The following is a 17,037-nucleotide window of genomic DNA, read 5'->3' on the forward strand; positions in this document are numbered from 1 at the left end:
CCTGAAAATCACTTGACTGTGAGTGGTCATCCTTCCAGTTGAAGGATGGTCCGTCCTTCACAGATCTGTCTCTGCCTTGGAGCATCCTCCAAGGTCACATAATAACGGTAGTTCCTGCAGCAACATTCACTCACACCCTCTCTGGGCCAGGTAGAGTCGCAAGCACTTCAGAAGTATTTGCTCATGTGATCATCACCATACCCCATGATGCTGATACACTGAGTACCGGAGGCAGAGGGGAGTTAAGTAGCTGGGAGATTCGATGCAGGCAGCCTGGCCTCAGGGTCTTTGCTCTTGTCCATCCCTCCTCCAGGCCGGGCTTTCCAGCCTCGTGTCCAGCCTTTCCCTGCAGGAGCACCAGCTGTTAGAAATGCAGGTGCCGGGATCCCAGCCTGACCCACTGATTCAGAGCTGGAGATGCTAGGTTCTGGGAATTGGTCAACTGAACAAGTCCTTTGTACTTTAAAACTTCTCCATGCTGGCTTTGTGCTAGAATCAGCCAAAGGAGCTTTTAAAACTCCAGTGCCCAGTCCCCAGCCCAGGCCAGTGAAACCTGAGTCACTGGCAGGGGGTGGCAGGGAGGAGCACAGTAAAAGCCTGGGCATTGTATTTTTAAAGCCTCTGTCGCAGCTGACTGAGTCACGTACAGGCTGGGAACCAGGCTGGGCTGGGCAGGCAACAGCAACTGTCCAGTGAATGGACCCAGTCAGTCCTGCAGAAGCCGGGCAGATGGCCCGGGGGCTGTCTTCTGGGCTTTAGGTCCACAGGGAGCCTCCCAAGGACTGGGGCTCAGTGCTGGTAGTCTGCAGGCACCTCAGTTCCCTCCGCCTGGGCGTCCTCCCCAGGAGCCCTCCTCAGCGGTCTAGCCCAGATGTCTTTACATGCCAACTGGTGTCCAAGAAGGCAAAAATGACAGCTTCAAGGCCTCATGCTGAGGCCAGGAAGTCACACAGTTTCACTTCACTGCGTTCTGTTGGTCAAAGCAAGACACAGGCCAGCCCAGGTTCACGAGGCGGGTCAGTGGATGCCACCTCTTAAAGGGAGGAACTGCTGGTGGTCACCTCTGGAAACATTTGGGGCCAAAGCTTGAATCTGGCTCTCCATTCCAGTGGGTGAGGGTCCCTTGATTGCTGCCAGGGGTCCCACCAGCACAGGTTCCAGGTACTTTCCAGGTGACAAACCTGGGCTCCAGCTGCTCACTGGCAGTGTGGCCCTGGCCCATCCAGGGAACGCCACTGGGGCTCAATGCTGTTTCCTGTGAAATACAGGGATTGAACCCTGTGGGGTTGGACTTGATTCTGTCAGTGGAGGGTTTTTGTCTAATGAAGTCTGAGCTGGGAAACTGATTAACGTGGAGCTGTTCTTGGCAGAGCAGAGGTGGGTTCCCTAACCCCCATCTCCCTCCAAGCCAGAATTTAATCCACTCTCCCCTACCCAGCTGGGTACTTCTCTTTAGTGCTTGGCCCTGGGTCATGTTCACTGTACACATTTAGGCTCTTTTGTTCCTAAGTGATGGAGAACTCTTTTCAAACTAGCGGAAGCAGAAGAGGCTCTTACTGACTCCATCCACAAAGTCCAGGAGTGGAACTGCTTCAGGTGTAGCTTGACTCAGGCTCAAAGGAAGTCATCAGTTATCTCTGTCCTAGATGCAGAAGATGGCTGCAGAGGGGCTGAACCACAACCCCCTCTAACTTCCAAACCCAGTGCCTGTCCTAGGAAATGCCTGTCTCCAGCACCAGTCAGTGAGGGCAGGACCGAAGTCTTATCCATGTGAGGAGTTGCTAGGGGCTTGTGGAAATAAACAAAAACCACCCAAATGAGAACCAGCAGAGGCTGTTTATTCTGAGCTGCTATAACAAGGGAGTCAGTGCCATAATTTGCATTTGGCAAAGACTCCAAGGCAGTCAGAGGAGTGGGAAATCGTGTTGGTGGGCAGATGGAAGGCTGTGGGTGTGCCCTGACTGGAGGTTGTTGGCATGGAAACCATAGGTGGACTACGCGTGTGATTGATTAGGGGAGCATATTTGGCTCTTTCCCTTTGGTTCTAAGTTGGAGGGAACACAGTTAGGAAAGCCGCAGTCAGTGATCAAGTTCTGACCACTCTGGGCTGATTGCTGTAGGTGCTGTGTTTTGAGTTTCTGGGCTGCCTGCTGCAGAGATTGTGGATCAGAGTTCATTTGTCATCAATGGTCCCTGTGATTCAGTCTCTCAGACCCACTGTAGAGTTCAGTAGTTTTCAACAAACACTGCAAGGCATGTGGAGCCCCTCCCAGCCTCTCTTCTCTGCCCAAGCCCCACCTATGCCCACAATAAATCCTTCGATTCTCTGTCTTCAGGTGCTTCAGCCTCCTGGCCTTTGGGGACCAGTGTCCTTCTCTTCTAAGAACCTCCCACCAGGGCCACCTCCCTTCTTCCCCACCCTGACCTGTGGCCTCAGCCCTCAACTTTGTGGATAATGCTTGTTTTGATCCCAAAGGATCCCCTGCCATGGTCTGTCTGCCCAGTGAATGGCAACCGCACGGGCTATGATGAGGAATGTGAGAAGGCGACCTCGACACAGTACTTCTGGTACCGGAAAACCCTCAACATCTCGCCGTCCATCCAGGAAAACGGGGCGGTGCAGTGGGAGCCGGCGCTGTGCCTCATCCTGGCCTGGCTCCTGGTGTACCTGTGCATCCTGCGGGGCACCGAGTCCACTGGCAAGGTGGGGCGGCAGCGCGCGGGGGGCCTCTGCCCCGGCTGCCCTCTGCAGTCGAGGGGCAGAAGCCACGCTGGGGAGGAGGGCACGGACAGTGATGCTGGCACAAATCACCTGCTAGCACCTATAGAGGTGGCCAGCAGTGCTTGAAGTTGCAACCTTAAATCTTGAAAAAAGGACTTTCCCACTATATAGAAAGATGAGCATTTCTGTCCCAGCCCTAAACCCTTAGTGCCATAGCGGCACCAAGGAACTGGACAGTTTTCTCTTCTTTAAAAACTTTTAATGATGGCCGACATCCCTGAGACAGCCTTGCTCTCAAACTTAGCTGCACACTGGTACCACCGGGAGAGCTTTTAAAACTCTGATGTCTCAGTGCCCCCTCAAAGGTTCCGAAGTGATTAGTCTGGGGTGCAACCTCAGCACGGGGATTTTAAAAGCTCTCCAGGTGATTCTGTTTTGCGGCCGAATTTGAGAACCCTTGGTCTAACTGCTTTCAATGACCCTGCAGAGCTGTCAGGCCTGATTTAAAACCTTTTCTTCTTGGTGCATCCCCAGGCTTATACTCCTGATGGGGCTAAACATTTCTTTAACCTGCTCCACGCAGAAAGTTGTCCTGGAGTGTCTCCGTCACCTGCCGTCTTTCTCAAGCTGCCGCAGACACCCCTGGTCCCCGGCGTGCCCCGCTCATACTTGTCACTCCTCACAGCTGATCCACCATCCACCATGGGTTGGACGTATACACTGTTGCAATCTTGCAACAACCTTTCATAGTAGATTTCATTGCCCCACTGGCCTGAGGCTCAGAGAGGTAAAGTGACCTACCCAAGGGCACCAAGTAGTGAGAGCAGAGGCGGGCAGACCCAGCTTTGCCCAAGAGACCAACCCGTTTGCTCTCCCCACACTTTTTATGACTTAATCAATCCCAACTTTTCCCTGCGGAAGGTTCTAAGAGCCCACCTGTCCTACCCCTCTTGACCGCCTGAGTTGCTTCCTCCAGCCCCATCATGTTTGTCTTGAGGCTTCAAGCCCAGAACTGCCCATGGTACCTCAGGTGCCCTGTGACACCCCAGAACCATGCCTAGTAGGACATCTTTTGGTTTCCAAGACCCCGCGATGGCCAGCATCTGAGCCCCAACAGCACCTCATCCCACAGCCAAGCTGAGGGACTAGCGAATCTTCCCTGGGAAAGTTTAGAGCCTGCGGCAACTCATTCTGTCCCATTTTGAAGCTTGGCTGACATTTTATGTTTATAAAAAAGTTTTTGCAGTCTGTCTTTGACATGTTATTATGACCATGATCCAAAAGATCTGAGGGCAACATCTGCAAGCTTGGAGATTTAATGAGGCCATCCCTTTTCCAGATCATTTAGAACCTTGTTAAATGAGGCCATGTCATGCCTTGAGAACTTATTTATTCTTATTGTCTGTTTGCTCTGCTTAAGCCACACCCCTCTCCATGGCAGAAGTGCCCCAACAGCTCTATTTATGGGGATTAATTTTGGTAAAGGCAGAATGAACACCATATCCTGGTCTCCTCTGTTGGAATCTGCTTTTTTCCCCTCCAAGATTTTTCTTTCGGATTGGTCATAAATAGCTTTTCCTAATAGTTTAGGCCGGATCACATGTCCAGCAATCCTGCCTGACAGGGCAGAAGTGAGCCAGCCTGATCTCAATTCCAGAGGGCCTTCCAGGAAACTCATTCACCTAAGGGGAAGGTGGGAGCTTCCAAGGACTTGTTCTAAGTGTCTTCTCAGTGTCCACTGGCTATGGACACTGGTCACCCCTCCCCTGCTGTCCCTTGACTTCCTTCAGCTCACTGGCCAGATGCCCCTCACTTTCCTCTTATCCATTTCCATCTCAAACCTGGCTCATTTTCTTGCAATCTCAGGTGGATTTATTACTCTCCTCAAGTCACAATGACTTCAGCTTAGAAGCATTCAGAGAAGACACACCCCACGTCTGCCCTCCATCCCCAGGGTGAGAGGGCACAGAGCACCATGCTGGTGGCCTTGGAAACTCATGGGAAGGTGGCACCACACCTCAGTGGGGATGGAGGGCCGAGCGCAGCTCAAGCTGGACATAGGTCACCAGCTATGTTTCCCAAACACTAAGGGAACTGCTTTCACCAAAACAAACAAAAGAAAACTTGCAAATAATATTTCTTTGCTCTACATAAGGGGCTCTGGTACACATAAGAGTTGATATACAGAAAAAAAATTCTAGGCCTGGATGGGCATCCATGCACTTGAAGGCCTCCTTTGTAAGGTTTTATAAATGTTAAAATTACTCAGAGTATGAGGAGCTACTTCCAAAGCCACTATGAAAACCAAAGATAAAACATCCCTGACCCCAGGACGCATGTCAGCAGGAAAGGATTTAGTTGATAAAAAATTCCATTGATGTGCAGTTTGAAAGCCTGTGGAAGTGAAACCTTTCATAAAAATCATTGTGTTTCTATTGTATTTATTATAGGGACAGCAAATACCACTTCTTGTCCTTCCCAGCACTCATGAGCCAGCTTCTCTCAGGCCCCAGTCCTGGGGATACCTGACCTTCCTCCAAGCCCTTAGATGTTTTTTTCTTCTTTTCAGAGACAGTATAACTCTTGTAAGTGACTGTGCTCCCTGCTTTGCCTGGGCCACTGGGAAGCTCAGAGATGAATCTGGCTTAGAAACTTGGCAGCACTTCACACACATATTCCATAGGCCACCTTTTTCTTTAGGTTCATCTTACTGGATTGCCTCCATTTTCTTTTTATACAGATTTCTTTATCTGGCAGTTTTAAAACGTTAATGTGATCGATACGTTTTTGTGGGTGGCCCTCAAATCCTTTCTGGAATAAGGTCAGGTTGAAGGGAGGGTGGGGGACCGTGGCCTCAGTACCTGTTCCCTCTTCTCCACTGAATAAGAGATTTCCAGGTGGTCACAGACATGGGCATCTGCATCCCACCACCCAGTTTCCCAAACTCAGAACCTGCGTCTGACCAACAATCTCGATACCTTTCCAGCTGTCAGGAGCCTGAACAGCCAAGACTGCGGTGGTGGTGTGTGGGGACAGCGGGTCTGTCCTGGGCCAAAGGGCCCTGTGGTCACCACGTCTCCAGGAGGCTGACTCCACCCTCTGGTGCCCACAGGTGGTGTACTTCACTGCGTCGCTGCCCTACTGCGTGCTCCTCATCTACCTGATCAGGGGCCTCACGCTCCACGGAGCCACCAATGGGCTGGCGTACATGTTCACTCCCAAGGTAGGGGCGCCCCCTTCATTCTGCCACCTTCCAGGATGGGTGGAAGGGGGTGCACGAAAGGTGGGTGGAAGCCCTAGTGCACACAGGGATGTGGGTGTGAGCCCACCAGGCAGTCCCCACGCCCTGTTAATTCTGGGGCATTAAATCTTCCATTCACCCTCCTTGTCCTTACTGCCCCCCAGCCAACTGCTACCCCAGCCCCACGTCTGGCCTCCTGTCCCCAGTCTCACCTGGAACCCTCCCTCCAGCCTGTGGACTGAGTTGTTCACCAGGAGCATCAGTCCAGTCATCTCACCCTCCTGCTCGCTCCTCCATGCCCCCCTTTCCTTACAGGGGTTAATCCACACTCCACGGGGCTCTCTGTGGTCCCTCCCCATTCACCCCATGGCTGTTGCTTGTTGAGGGGCCACTGTTGCCTTTGGGGCAGGACACGTTCTTCATTTAGCAAATCCGGTCCCTGGAAACAGTATGACTGTGGCAGCGCCCCCTTCCCCACATTAATGCCCCCATCACATTCCAGATGCCCCCGAGTATCAGTGCTGGGGTACAGCCCAGACCTAGGCCCCAGCACCTCCGTCTCTGGGGGCCCAGACCCACGCGGTGCCTGGGTCACGGATCGGGGGCTCAACACCTTCTGGTTACCTTACCCTGCACTTTTCAACTGCACACCCCCTGTGGGGAGGGGGCAGTGGAGGGATGGCAGGAGGCTGTGTTTTATATGCCGAGGGCCGGGCAGGGCACCAGTGGGGACCAGGAGAGCTGGGCTCCAGCGGCTGTGTGCCGGGGACCAGCCCCTTCCCTCTCGGCCTCCCGCCCTTGCTGGTCTGAGAGTTCGCCAGCCCGTCCCTTCGGCTCTCCAGATGGAGCAGCTGGCCAACCCCAAGGCCTGGATCAACGCCGCCACCCAGATCTTTTTCTCACTCGGCCTGGGCTTCGGCAGCCTCATCGCCTTCGCCAGCTACAACGAGCCCTCCAACGACTGCCAGAAGCACGCCATCATCGTGTCCCTCCTCAACAGCTCCACCTCCATCTTTGCCAGCGTCGTCACCTTCTCCATCTATGGCTTCAAGGCCACCTTCAACTACGAAAGCTGTTTGAACAAGTAAGTCCGGGCCACCCGGTGGGCCCCAGCCTCTCAAGTGGGGCAGTGAGCCTCCAGAGCTCTGGGCCGAAGGGGCCCCTGCGAAGAGGCAGGCGCCAGAAGGCCAGGGCTGTGGGGCTGAGGGCGCCAGCCCTGCCGTCCGGGATCCAGGGTTCAAATCCACACCACCTGCAGCTGCCGAGCCTGAGGCAGGGGTGAGGGCAGTGCCTGTGTTCAAAGCAGTTCGCACAATAGGGCATTCAACACACACACCTTAGGTTCTTCTGCCCCAGCTCCCCTAGAGCTCTCCAGCCGAGCCTTGGAGATTGCAGAACCTACTTCCTGCTGCCCCTTGCCCCAAATAGCAGAAACATCATCCAGAAGGTACGCCGTCCAGAGTAGTAGTCACTAGCCACAAGGGGCTGCTTACAAATTGAAATGTAAGTTGATTTAAAATTAGTTAAAATGTTAGTTAAATTGATACAAATTTTGATTTAAATTGCTTTCCGTTTCAATGTAAATTAATTCACATCAGCTCCTCACTTGCTCTAGCCTCGCTTGAGCGCCTGGTTTCCACATGTGTCGTGGACACGGTATGGGACAGCACTGATGTAGCACGTTTCCATCATCACAGGGAGTTCTCCTGGACAGCACTGGTCCAGAGGTTAAAATCGCCCAGCTGCATGGGTTTGGTTCCTTTGGTCACCACTATTCCTATCTGAGGCTTCCTCAAAGCCATTCAGAATTGCCCTACCCTTTAAAAGCTCACCAGTCAACAGATCCCCTTTGTTGGAACCACCTCTCCTAAATCAGAAAGAAGAGACAGAGAGTTTGGCGACAATGGCCTTTGTAATCAGAGAAGGTCAGTCTGACCCTCTGCTCTGCAGGGTGATTCTGCTGCTGACCAACTCTTTCGACCTTGAAGATGGCTTTTTGACAGCCAGCAACCTGGAACAGGTGAAGGGCTACCTAGCATCTGCCTATCCGAGCAAATACAACGAGGTGTTCCCACAAATTAAAAACTGCAGCTTGGAATCGGAGCTCGACACGGTAAGGTGCTGGCGAAGTCTCGGCTTGCTTCTCTCCAGGGGCCTTTGAGAGCTGCACCCTGAGGGATACGTCCCAGGAAAATCAAGGACAGCTCTGAATTCTCTCTGCTGTGCCTCTTAGGGGACGGGAGCGCCCTGCCCACCACTCTCCCGGGTGCCGCGCAGGAATCCTAGTCACTGCCGAGTTCCTTTGGGGCCCCTGTGTCCTTTCTTCCTTGAACTTTTCTCTTTTTAAATTTTCAAAACAGAGGAAAGTACGAAGAATAACATAATAACCATATAACCACCCCTCAGAGTGAACAACTGTAAACATTTTGTCATTTTGTACTCAGGTTTTTGTATATAGAAGAAAAGAACATTTGGGGACAAAGTTAAAGTCCCCTTTGCTATGGCCCCAGAGCTTTCCCTGCTCACCAGATGCCAGAACCCTCATTCTGACATCTTTTTTACCCATATTTATTCGTGAGTAATATTACTGCTTTTGTTGGCAGTTTTTAAGTGGAAACAAGTGGTCATGGGAGAGATCTTTCTTATTCAACATTTTATTTTTGAGATCGGACTATAGTGATACAGGTGGACTCGCATTCATTTCAAAAGCTGCATTTTTATTTCATCACCCAAATATACCACTATTTATTTATCCATTCCCTTACTAATAGACATCGGGTTTTTAAAAAAAATTTCTTGCTATTAAAATTACCCTTATTTATATTTTACAGAATTTGCTATGCTGGGACCTTTATTTTTCATATTTGACAAGTTCTATTGAAAAAATCCCTTTAATAATTGTTTATTCCAATTGCATTGATTTTATAATGTAATTTGAGGAGAAATAATATTTTTTGAATTATCACTTGATTCAGGAACAGGCTTTATCTCATCAGTCACTGGGGTCTTCTTTTATATTCTTCAACTGATTTTCTCCATGAATATTCTGGCACATTTGCACCTTGATGTCTAGGTACCTTACTGTTTTGTTGGTATTGTAACTGCTATCAATTTCCCCCCCAATTTCTACCATTGTTGGGTTTTTTTGCAAAAGAAAGCTTTTTTGCTTGGGAGTAGGGGAGAGGTGGGGGGGGGCAGGGTTCTCCCTTAAAATAAATTCCTTTACAGCAGTTTTCTGGATGGTGAAATTTCTCAGGTTTTGTCTGTATGTAAATATTTATGTTTAGCCCTTACTTATTAAAGACAGTTTTACCCTAAGTAGAAAACTCCAGGTTAACAGATATTTTTTCTCCACACTCTGAAGTTATCTGCCTTGTGTTTTTTTCACTGTTACTTTGAAATATTCTTTCATTCTTTGTAAGCACTTAGTTATCCAAGTTCTTTCTCTCTGGTTTCCTCATCACCTGCCCTTTGTTTTGGCCTCTGCAATCTGAGAATGGAAGTGTTTTTGTTTATCCAATCTAGTCTTGGGTGAGTTTGGGCTTCCTGGATCCATGTATCTTATCAGTTTTGGAAAATTCAAGCCTCTTATCTCTTAATCATTGCCTCTCCTTTTTTCTCCTTTTGAATTTCACTTAGACCTCTGTTGACCTTCTCATCCTGCCCTCCATGTCTATTTTTTTCCCATCTTACCTTTTCTTTTTTTTTGCTTCATTATGACTCATTCCTGGGATGTGTTGCCCAGCTCATGAATTCTGTCTTCAGCTGCAGGTGATATTAACTGTCAATTGAACCTTTTAGTTCAATTATTTTTTTAGACACTCTTTTTTTTCAAATTTGCTTTTCATTCCAGTAGTTTCTTGTTATATGTTTATCTTTGTAATTTTACCTTTTGTTTCTTTAAACACATCCTATGTAGCTGTTCCAGTGGTGACCACAGGCAGGGGAGTGTTTTATTACTGAAACTATTTAGAATTGCCAGCTCATGATAATAATAATAAACAGGCCACCTTTCGTAGGTTTTGTTGCTGTTTGTAAAGTCTGGATAAGTGATCACTCTCTTAGGTCTGCACCCAGGGCAGATGAATCCCGCTGTCCTCACTGGTGTGGCGTTGAGCTGACCTGTATTTCGAATCTGACAATCCAGCACCTGCCATCCTAGGGGAAGGGTGTTCTGAATCTTAGTTCTTACTCCTGCTGACTCTTCACTCATAGTGGCCTGTCTTCTCATGGGTTTGTAAAACTCTGTTTGCACTCCCACTGCTCGGTCCTCTTGGTGTTGTAGGTGACCTCTTTAGACCTGCAGTGGAAGCTTTCCCAGTGTTTCTCCTGCTGCTGCTGCTGCTGGCCACCAGGGGGCGCGCCCCACCCATGACCCCTACCAACCTCCTCAGGCAGGAGTTCCAGGCTCTGTGTCCACAGCTCAGTCTCCCCACAACAGCGCTACCATGGCATGAATCAGGCCACTAGCAGCACTGACCCCACGGTGGCCCGGTGGCCAGGCCCACTCCCCACCATTCTGGCTCCACCATCTCCCCTCAGCTCTTAGCCACTAGGCCTCAGAGAACCCCGTCGGTCCTGATACGGGAAGCCGAATTTGTACATATGTGGTTTTATTATATGTGATTCAGAATTGGTGAGAGTTGGGGCAGGAGAGGAGAACTCAGTGTTCCCCGCTGACTGATTGTCTCCTCCCACTTTGCAAATACGGGCTCCATGATAGCCCACGTGCCCGTCCAGCCCAGCTCCACCTGAGGGGCTGCGTCTTCCCAGGGCCCATTCTGAGGGCCCCCGAGTGACTTAGCAGCAGGGGTGTTTCAGGAGCCCCAGGCCCCCTGGGTGTGTAACTGGTGCCTTCTCCCCGTGGGCAGGCTGTCCAGGGCACCGGGCTGGCTTTCATCGTCTACACCGAGGCCATCAAAAACATGGAGGTGTCCCAGCTGTGGTCTGTGCTCTACTTCTTCATGCTGCTGATGCTGGGCATTGGGAGCATGCTGGGGAACACAGCCGCCATCCTCACCCCTCTGACCGACAGCAAGGCCATCTCCAGCTACCTGCCCAAGGAGGCCATCTCAGGTGAGGGACCAGCCCGCAGGGCAGTGGAGTCGGGGAGGCGAGTGGAGGGAGGAGTTTCTTCAGGGGCCATGTGGTTACTGAAGTGGCCCCTGGGGGCGGTGGAAACCTCCCAGGGGTTCTGCCCTGGCTTTGTCCCTTCGGGCCATCTGGGGCCTGGTACCTGTGATTCCCCCAGGCATCTGGTTCTCCACGTCATAGGGAAGTGGAGAGGCCACCCCAACCTTGGGCAGAGGCCAGACTCCCCAAGCTGGCACTCGAAGCTCTCTGGGCCAGCAGAGAACCCACTCCTGTCTTTGTTTGCGTGAATTGAAGTATAACAGTTACACTGTGTACATTTCTTAAGCTCAAACCCAATGAACCACCACCTAGATCAAGGTACAGAGCATTTCCTGCTCCCCGGGGGGCTCCTTCTCACTCCGTCCCCAGTCAGTACCCCCCCACCCCAGGAGTCACCTCTGTTCCAAGGGCTACCATTTTAGGTTTGTTTTTTCTGTTCTGAATTTTCATATAGTGAAGTCACCCAGTTCCTCTCTGTGTCTGCTGTCTCCACTCAGACTGTGTCTGTGAGATCCACCCATGTTGCAAGTAGCAGTCTTCAGTCTCTCTTCTGTCTGTGTAATAATCCATCGTAAAACCGCCCACCACAGTTTACCTACCCATTCTGCTGTTGGTGGACATTTGTGTTGTTAGGGAAAGAACCTGTTTTTCCAAGCCTGCCTTTCCCTGTTTCACTCCACCACCCATCTGCTCCACCCATCTGCTCCTCTCTAACCCGCCAGTGTCTGGAGGACACTGTGACCACACCCCTGCCTTTAGTGACGCCATTCCACCACATCCAGGACATCCCTTCTCCCCGCCCAAGTCAACCCAGCTCCCAGCAGAGCCCTCTAGCACTTAGCACCCTCCTTGCTCCTGGCCTCAGGAGCCAGCATTATGTGTGCCTCCAGCCCCCCGCCAGCATATAGCCTGTTCTCCTTGTGTGTCTCCCTCAGGATGTCAGTGGGGCTCGGGGGCTGGTGGTCGAGGGTGTGGCAGTGGAAAGGGCAGGGCAGGTGGGAGCGTTAGAGTTAAATACTTGGTGGGGTGTCCAAGGAAGGCAGCGAAGGAGACTGGGACAAGAACCCAGGTTCTGGAGGCAGAAGGGCCTGAGTCTGAATCCCAACTCTGCTTCTTACGTGCTGTGGAATGTTGGGAAAGCTACCTGACATCTCTGAGCATTGGCTTTCTGTCTGTAAAAGGGAGCTCCTGAAACCTGCCTCAAAGGCTGAAGGATCCAATGAATGGCAAGTGCCTAGGGCGCAGAGGGAGCTGGGTGAACATTTCTTCCCTTCCCCTCCCTACTTCCTCTTGTACTCAGACGTGAGCGAGTCCTCTTTAGGCGGTCTTGAGAGGGGCACCGTGCAGCTCGAATCTCCTCTGATTCACCTCCCATGAGCTCAGGGACTGACTTGTTGAGATAACATCACCAGACACAGCCTGGGTGAGAACCTCCTGACAGCAGCGCCTGCAACTTCCTCAGTTCCTTTGAGTTTGCTGCCACCTGGTGGCCTTCTCTATGAATTAACATCAGCGATTCCTGCCATCACTCCTTAGGACACCTTTGCCCCATGCCCCACAACCCACACACGTGGCATACATGTGCAGAGAGGCCAGTCCACGGCAGCTCTTCCAACCCATGAGGATGACCCAAATGGCCAGAACCTCCTCGGAGTCCCTGGCTTGGCCCTGTAGAAAATGGGATGAACAGGCAGGGGTCTCAGGCAGGTGAGCAGGTGGTCTTGCGCCCCAGGTCTGGTGTGCTTCATCAACTGCGCCATCGGCATGGTGTTCACCACGGAGGCCGGCAACTACTGGTTCGACATCTTCAACGACTATGCGGCCACGCTGTCCCTGCTGCTCATCGTCCTGGTGGAGACGGTCGCCGTGTGTTACCTGTATGGGCTGAGGAGGTGAGGAGGCCCTGCCCCCGACAGCTGCAAGGGAATCCCACCCACGAAGCCCCGTCCCACAAGAATAGTTGGTTCCCAGTGTGTGTTTCTCTTTTCTCTTTACCCTTAAGTTTTTCCAAGTTTTTTTTCTCTGCCCCCAAATCTCAGCTAATTCTGGGCCTCAATTCCACCCTCAGTTTGCCTTCAGCTAATATCTTCTCTATTTCTGTATTTTTTCTTTTTAGTATAGGACCTTTTCCTCTTGCCCCTGCTGGACCCCAACACCTTCCCTGGGCAGGGAATCGTGCCTCCAGGCACTAGATACACTAATCACGGCCAACGTTAGTATTTTTCAAGTCAACTGATTAAAGTAGAGTTAATAACTCAGGCCTTAGAAAATTTGCCAAATTCAGGTAGCTGAGTCCCCAGTCCTGGTGCACAGGGCAGCAATGAAGTAATTAAATCTCCCTAGTGATGGACCTGCAGCTGGGCTGAGAACCACTGATTTAAAGCAGTATTCAAGCTTGACTTCATGGCAGAGCCACCAGGCGCTCCACTCCTAGGCTGATTGAGCAGATGGGGAAGGCGGGGGGCCCAGAATTCACAAGTTAAACAAAGTCCAAATTTCTTTCCCGGAGGTCTTCTCAGAGCCTTAAAGGCAACTGTGAATCTCAAAGAGGACGTTATAATTTGCAGCATTTCCAAAACTTCTGTGATCAAGGAAAGCCCTTTGCCCTGCCAAGCTACTAACATCGTGAGGACACTAGTGTTAGAGTGACCAGCTGTCCCCATTTTCCCAGACTGAGAGCTTTCCCGGGATGAGGAACTTTCAGTGCTAAACCCGGGGAAGTCCTGTAAACTGGGACTAATTGGTCTCCTAGGAAATGCCAGTATAACGAGCACCGGAGAGGATGGGTGTTTCGGGGGAAAGAGAGGAGGCTGGGGAGGGAGAAGAACCTAGGGCCCCTGGAGGTGCTGGAGAGGGGCTCCAGTCCCCCCACAGCTGGGGGGTGGGTGGTAAGAGGTGGACGTTGGGGCAGAAATACAAAGTTCTCTGGGTAGTTTATAGGGATACGGCGCCATCTGGTGGCCACACAGCAGCAGTACCACGCTCCCTTTTCTTCTGCAGCCATCTCTTCAAGCCTTTTATCTCCAGGAAGCAGGGGGCAGGGGATGTAAAGGGACTAGATAATGCAGCACTTTCTGCCATGTGTAGTTTTGAGAATCCCAAGTGTCCACTATGCAATGGTGGCCTAGAGCCCAGGGCCCCGCTAGGTCAGTGGCAGCACGGGGGCAGGTGGTGATATGGGAACTCAGGACGCAGGGCAGGTCCTGGAGAGGCTGGGACTGTGGTTGCCACCTGGACAGCCTCACCCCCACCCCAACCCCTCCTCCACGGCTGCCTCTCCCGCCCTGGGGAGCGGTTTCAAAGGCCTTGGACTGGAGGTAGGACACCAATCCAGGTTCTGGCCCTGGGTCTGCCACTACCTGGGTGCCCTCAGGCACCTCGGGCTTCGGTCCCTCCTCTGTGAAATGGGGCGATGGCTGGGTCAGCGTTTCCCAAAGTGCTGGAGATATTTTCCCTAATCGTGTGTGTGTATTAGAGAAACATGTGATTAGCCAATCAAGTCCATGGATAGAAATCCATAAAGTGCATGCTGTTGTGCTATTGCTAAACTCAGGAGAAAGAATCCATTTAAAAGAAAAGTGAAAAGAGACAGTCCACAGACGTGATGGAAATCACAGTGGGGGTCTGCGGGCTCCTGCATTTGGGAAGCACTGCTCCACACCAGCGCCAACGGGCCTGAGCGAAGGTGATTCTGGTCCCAGGTTTGAACCACCCCCACCCACCCCAGGAAGCCTGCCCAGGTCTCTGAAACAAATGAGATTCCCCTCTTGGGACTTTTCTAATGAGCAGGAGAGTCGCTGATAGACAGCAGGGTGGGAGGGGTGGGGCAGGGCTGCCCTCAGGGTCCCCTGGTGTTGAGGATGGAGTCACAGGTGTCCTGGCAGGCCTTCTGTTCCCACGTCTACACCTGCAGCCTCCATCCCAAGGCCAGCACCAGGAGGATGTCCTCTGACGTCCACTCATCTGCGGGTGGTTGCCTCGTCCCCTCTGGGGCGGCCTCAGCCCCCTCCCCTCCCAAGGCCCAGCACCCCTCTCCCCAGAAGGAGTCACAGGGCCCAGTGGTCATGTGCAAACCTCAGTGGTGCCCAGAACAGAATCCTCCTAAGCAGACGGGGACATGAGGGCTGGAACCCTGGCTCCAACAGCATGGATAATCCAGACTTTCCCCGATATCCAAATAGATTTGAAAGCGACCTTCGGGCCATGACTGGCCGCAAGCTCAACTGGTACTGGAAGGCCATGTGGGCCGGCGTGAGCCCGCTGCTCATCGTCAGCCTCTTTGTCTTCTACCTGAGCGACTACATCATGACCGGGACCCTGCGCTACCAGGCCTGGGACGCCTCCCAGGTACCTGCTGTCTGGGGCCTTCAGTTTTCTGAAGCCCAGGAGCTCTCCCCAGGGTGTGGGTAGGTTGTTTGTCACAATGTGAACACATCAGCCAGGTGTTTAAAAACACTCAGCCCAGACAGCAGAGCTGGGCCGGGAGTTTTTCACACGTGCCGCAGTGAAGAGGGAGTGAGACTCCCTGCGGAGCTTCCCGGCTGCCCGTGACCCTCAGCCAGCCGCCCCTGACCTCCGTCCCCTGAGGCCACTGAGAGGAGACCCAGCAAGCCTGGAGGGCATGTTCCCTTACCCCTGACCCCTGGAAGGCACCTGCGGAGCTGGGTGGGGCAGGAGCTGGCATCAACACTTGAATTGCTGGATCCTGGGAGGGTCTGGTCCGGATGTGGCTGGGACTGAAAAGACACAGACGGGGGCCGGGCAGCATCTGCTCACCCAGCAGAGGGCACCAGGTCAGGGTCGGGACAGCCAGGGTGGCTGTATCAGAGCCTCCCTGAGGGTCAGCCCTGACTCCTCGCACACACACGCTTTCATAGGACAGAGTTACTTTTTGAGGAAAGGAATCTTACCGGCCAGTTTGCATTTCTTCCTCCGTGAGAAGATGCTGCCTTGTAGCATATGGTATGTGTGGAGTGTGCAGACAGGTGCGAGGGCCCGGGGCTCCAGCCCCACACAGCTGCAGGGAGGCCGGGAGGGCCCCCAGGTCTGGTTCCAGCAGCGGTGGGTGCCGATCAGGGCTTCCCCCCCCTCAGGGGAGGAACCGGGTGTTTGCTCCAATCCACAACAGACTGATACTTTGGAAAAATGCAGTCACAGTGATTTACTTGAAAGAACATTTATTAAATACAAGCGCCAAGTACGTATCAGAATCAGAGGATACAGGATTATGCTATCAAATTGCTAAAATAGTTTCCAGATGTTTCCTCCCAATTTCTGTCCTTGTCACAGAGAACACAGAGAGTAACAGACCAGCAACAAAAAGTTGGTGGGCTGGTTCCCCTACACCAGCCACTCTGTGTGGCATTTTGGTTTGCAGATCTCACTTGGATTGACAGCAAACACCTGCTCCCTAGACAGAGCTGTCCCCTGGGTCCTCCATGGAAAGCTAGCATTTATTGCCTTTTTGGCCTCGTTTGGTTTCTCATCAGTTCTGCATCTAGGGAAACGTCCACCATTCTACCAGCTGAGTCCCAGGGCCCATCAAGTCTTCCCTTGAGACCAGAGTTGTGTTATTCGACATGGTAGCTAATAACCACATGTGGCTGTTGAAATCTACATTCATTAAATTAAAATTGCAAATTCAGTTATTGAGTCTTACTGCCAGACCCCAGGGCTGCGTGGCCTCCCATATCTGGTGGCTGCAATATTGGGCAGCGTTCCTCCCATCACGGAAAATTCTATCAGGCGGCACTGGGCAAGCGTAGCCCCTGCATTTCGGTGCCCAGCTGGTGTCTGGAACAGAAGGCCCCCTGATTATTCCTGTGGTTGGTCTGTGGAGTAGCTCCAAACAGGAGCTCCACACACTCTGGTTGAAGGTCATGGAAGAGAATGAGGAAGTGAGGGGGGAACAGTAGATGCACTAGTGACCTGCGTGCAGAGC

The 17,037-nt window shown here is 52.1% G+C and overlaps 1 protein-coding gene across 5 annotated transcripts in view; it reads left to right on the top strand.

Annotated features, from left to right (window-relative positions):
• Positions 1-17,037, top strand: part of SLC6A20 (solute carrier family 6 member 20) — a 57,291-nt gene that overhangs the window by 37,555 nt on the left and 2,699 nt on the right. For 2 of the 5 annotated variants that reach the window (XM_074345050.1, XM_010945974.3), the window contains 7 exons: positions 2,477-2,704; positions 5,835-5,945; positions 6,806-7,047; positions 7,914-8,076; positions 10,835-11,039; positions 12,829-12,988; positions 15,278-15,443. In XM_074345050.1, the coding sequence (XP_074201151.1) occupies positions 2,477-2,704; positions 5,835-5,945; positions 6,806-7,047; positions 7,914-8,076; positions 10,835-11,039; positions 12,829-12,988; positions 15,278-15,443 (1,275 nt within the window). Of the gene's footprint in view, positions 1-2,476; positions 2,705-5,834; positions 5,946-6,805; positions 7,048-7,913; positions 8,077-10,834; positions 11,040-12,828; positions 12,989-14,649; positions 14,798-15,277; positions 15,444-17,037 lie in introns of those variants that run through there. The other 3 variants (XR_012500040.1, XR_012500041.1, XM_074345051.1) reach the window with 3 other exon arrangements.

Source organism: Camelus bactrianus, chromosome 17 (genome assembly GCF_048773025.1).
Source record: "Camelus bactrianus isolate YW-2024 breed Bactrian camel chromosome 17, ASM4877302v1, whole genome shotgun sequence".
Taxonomy (NCBI): Eukaryota; Metazoa; Chordata; class Mammalia; order Artiodactyla; family Camelidae; genus Camelus; species Camelus bactrianus.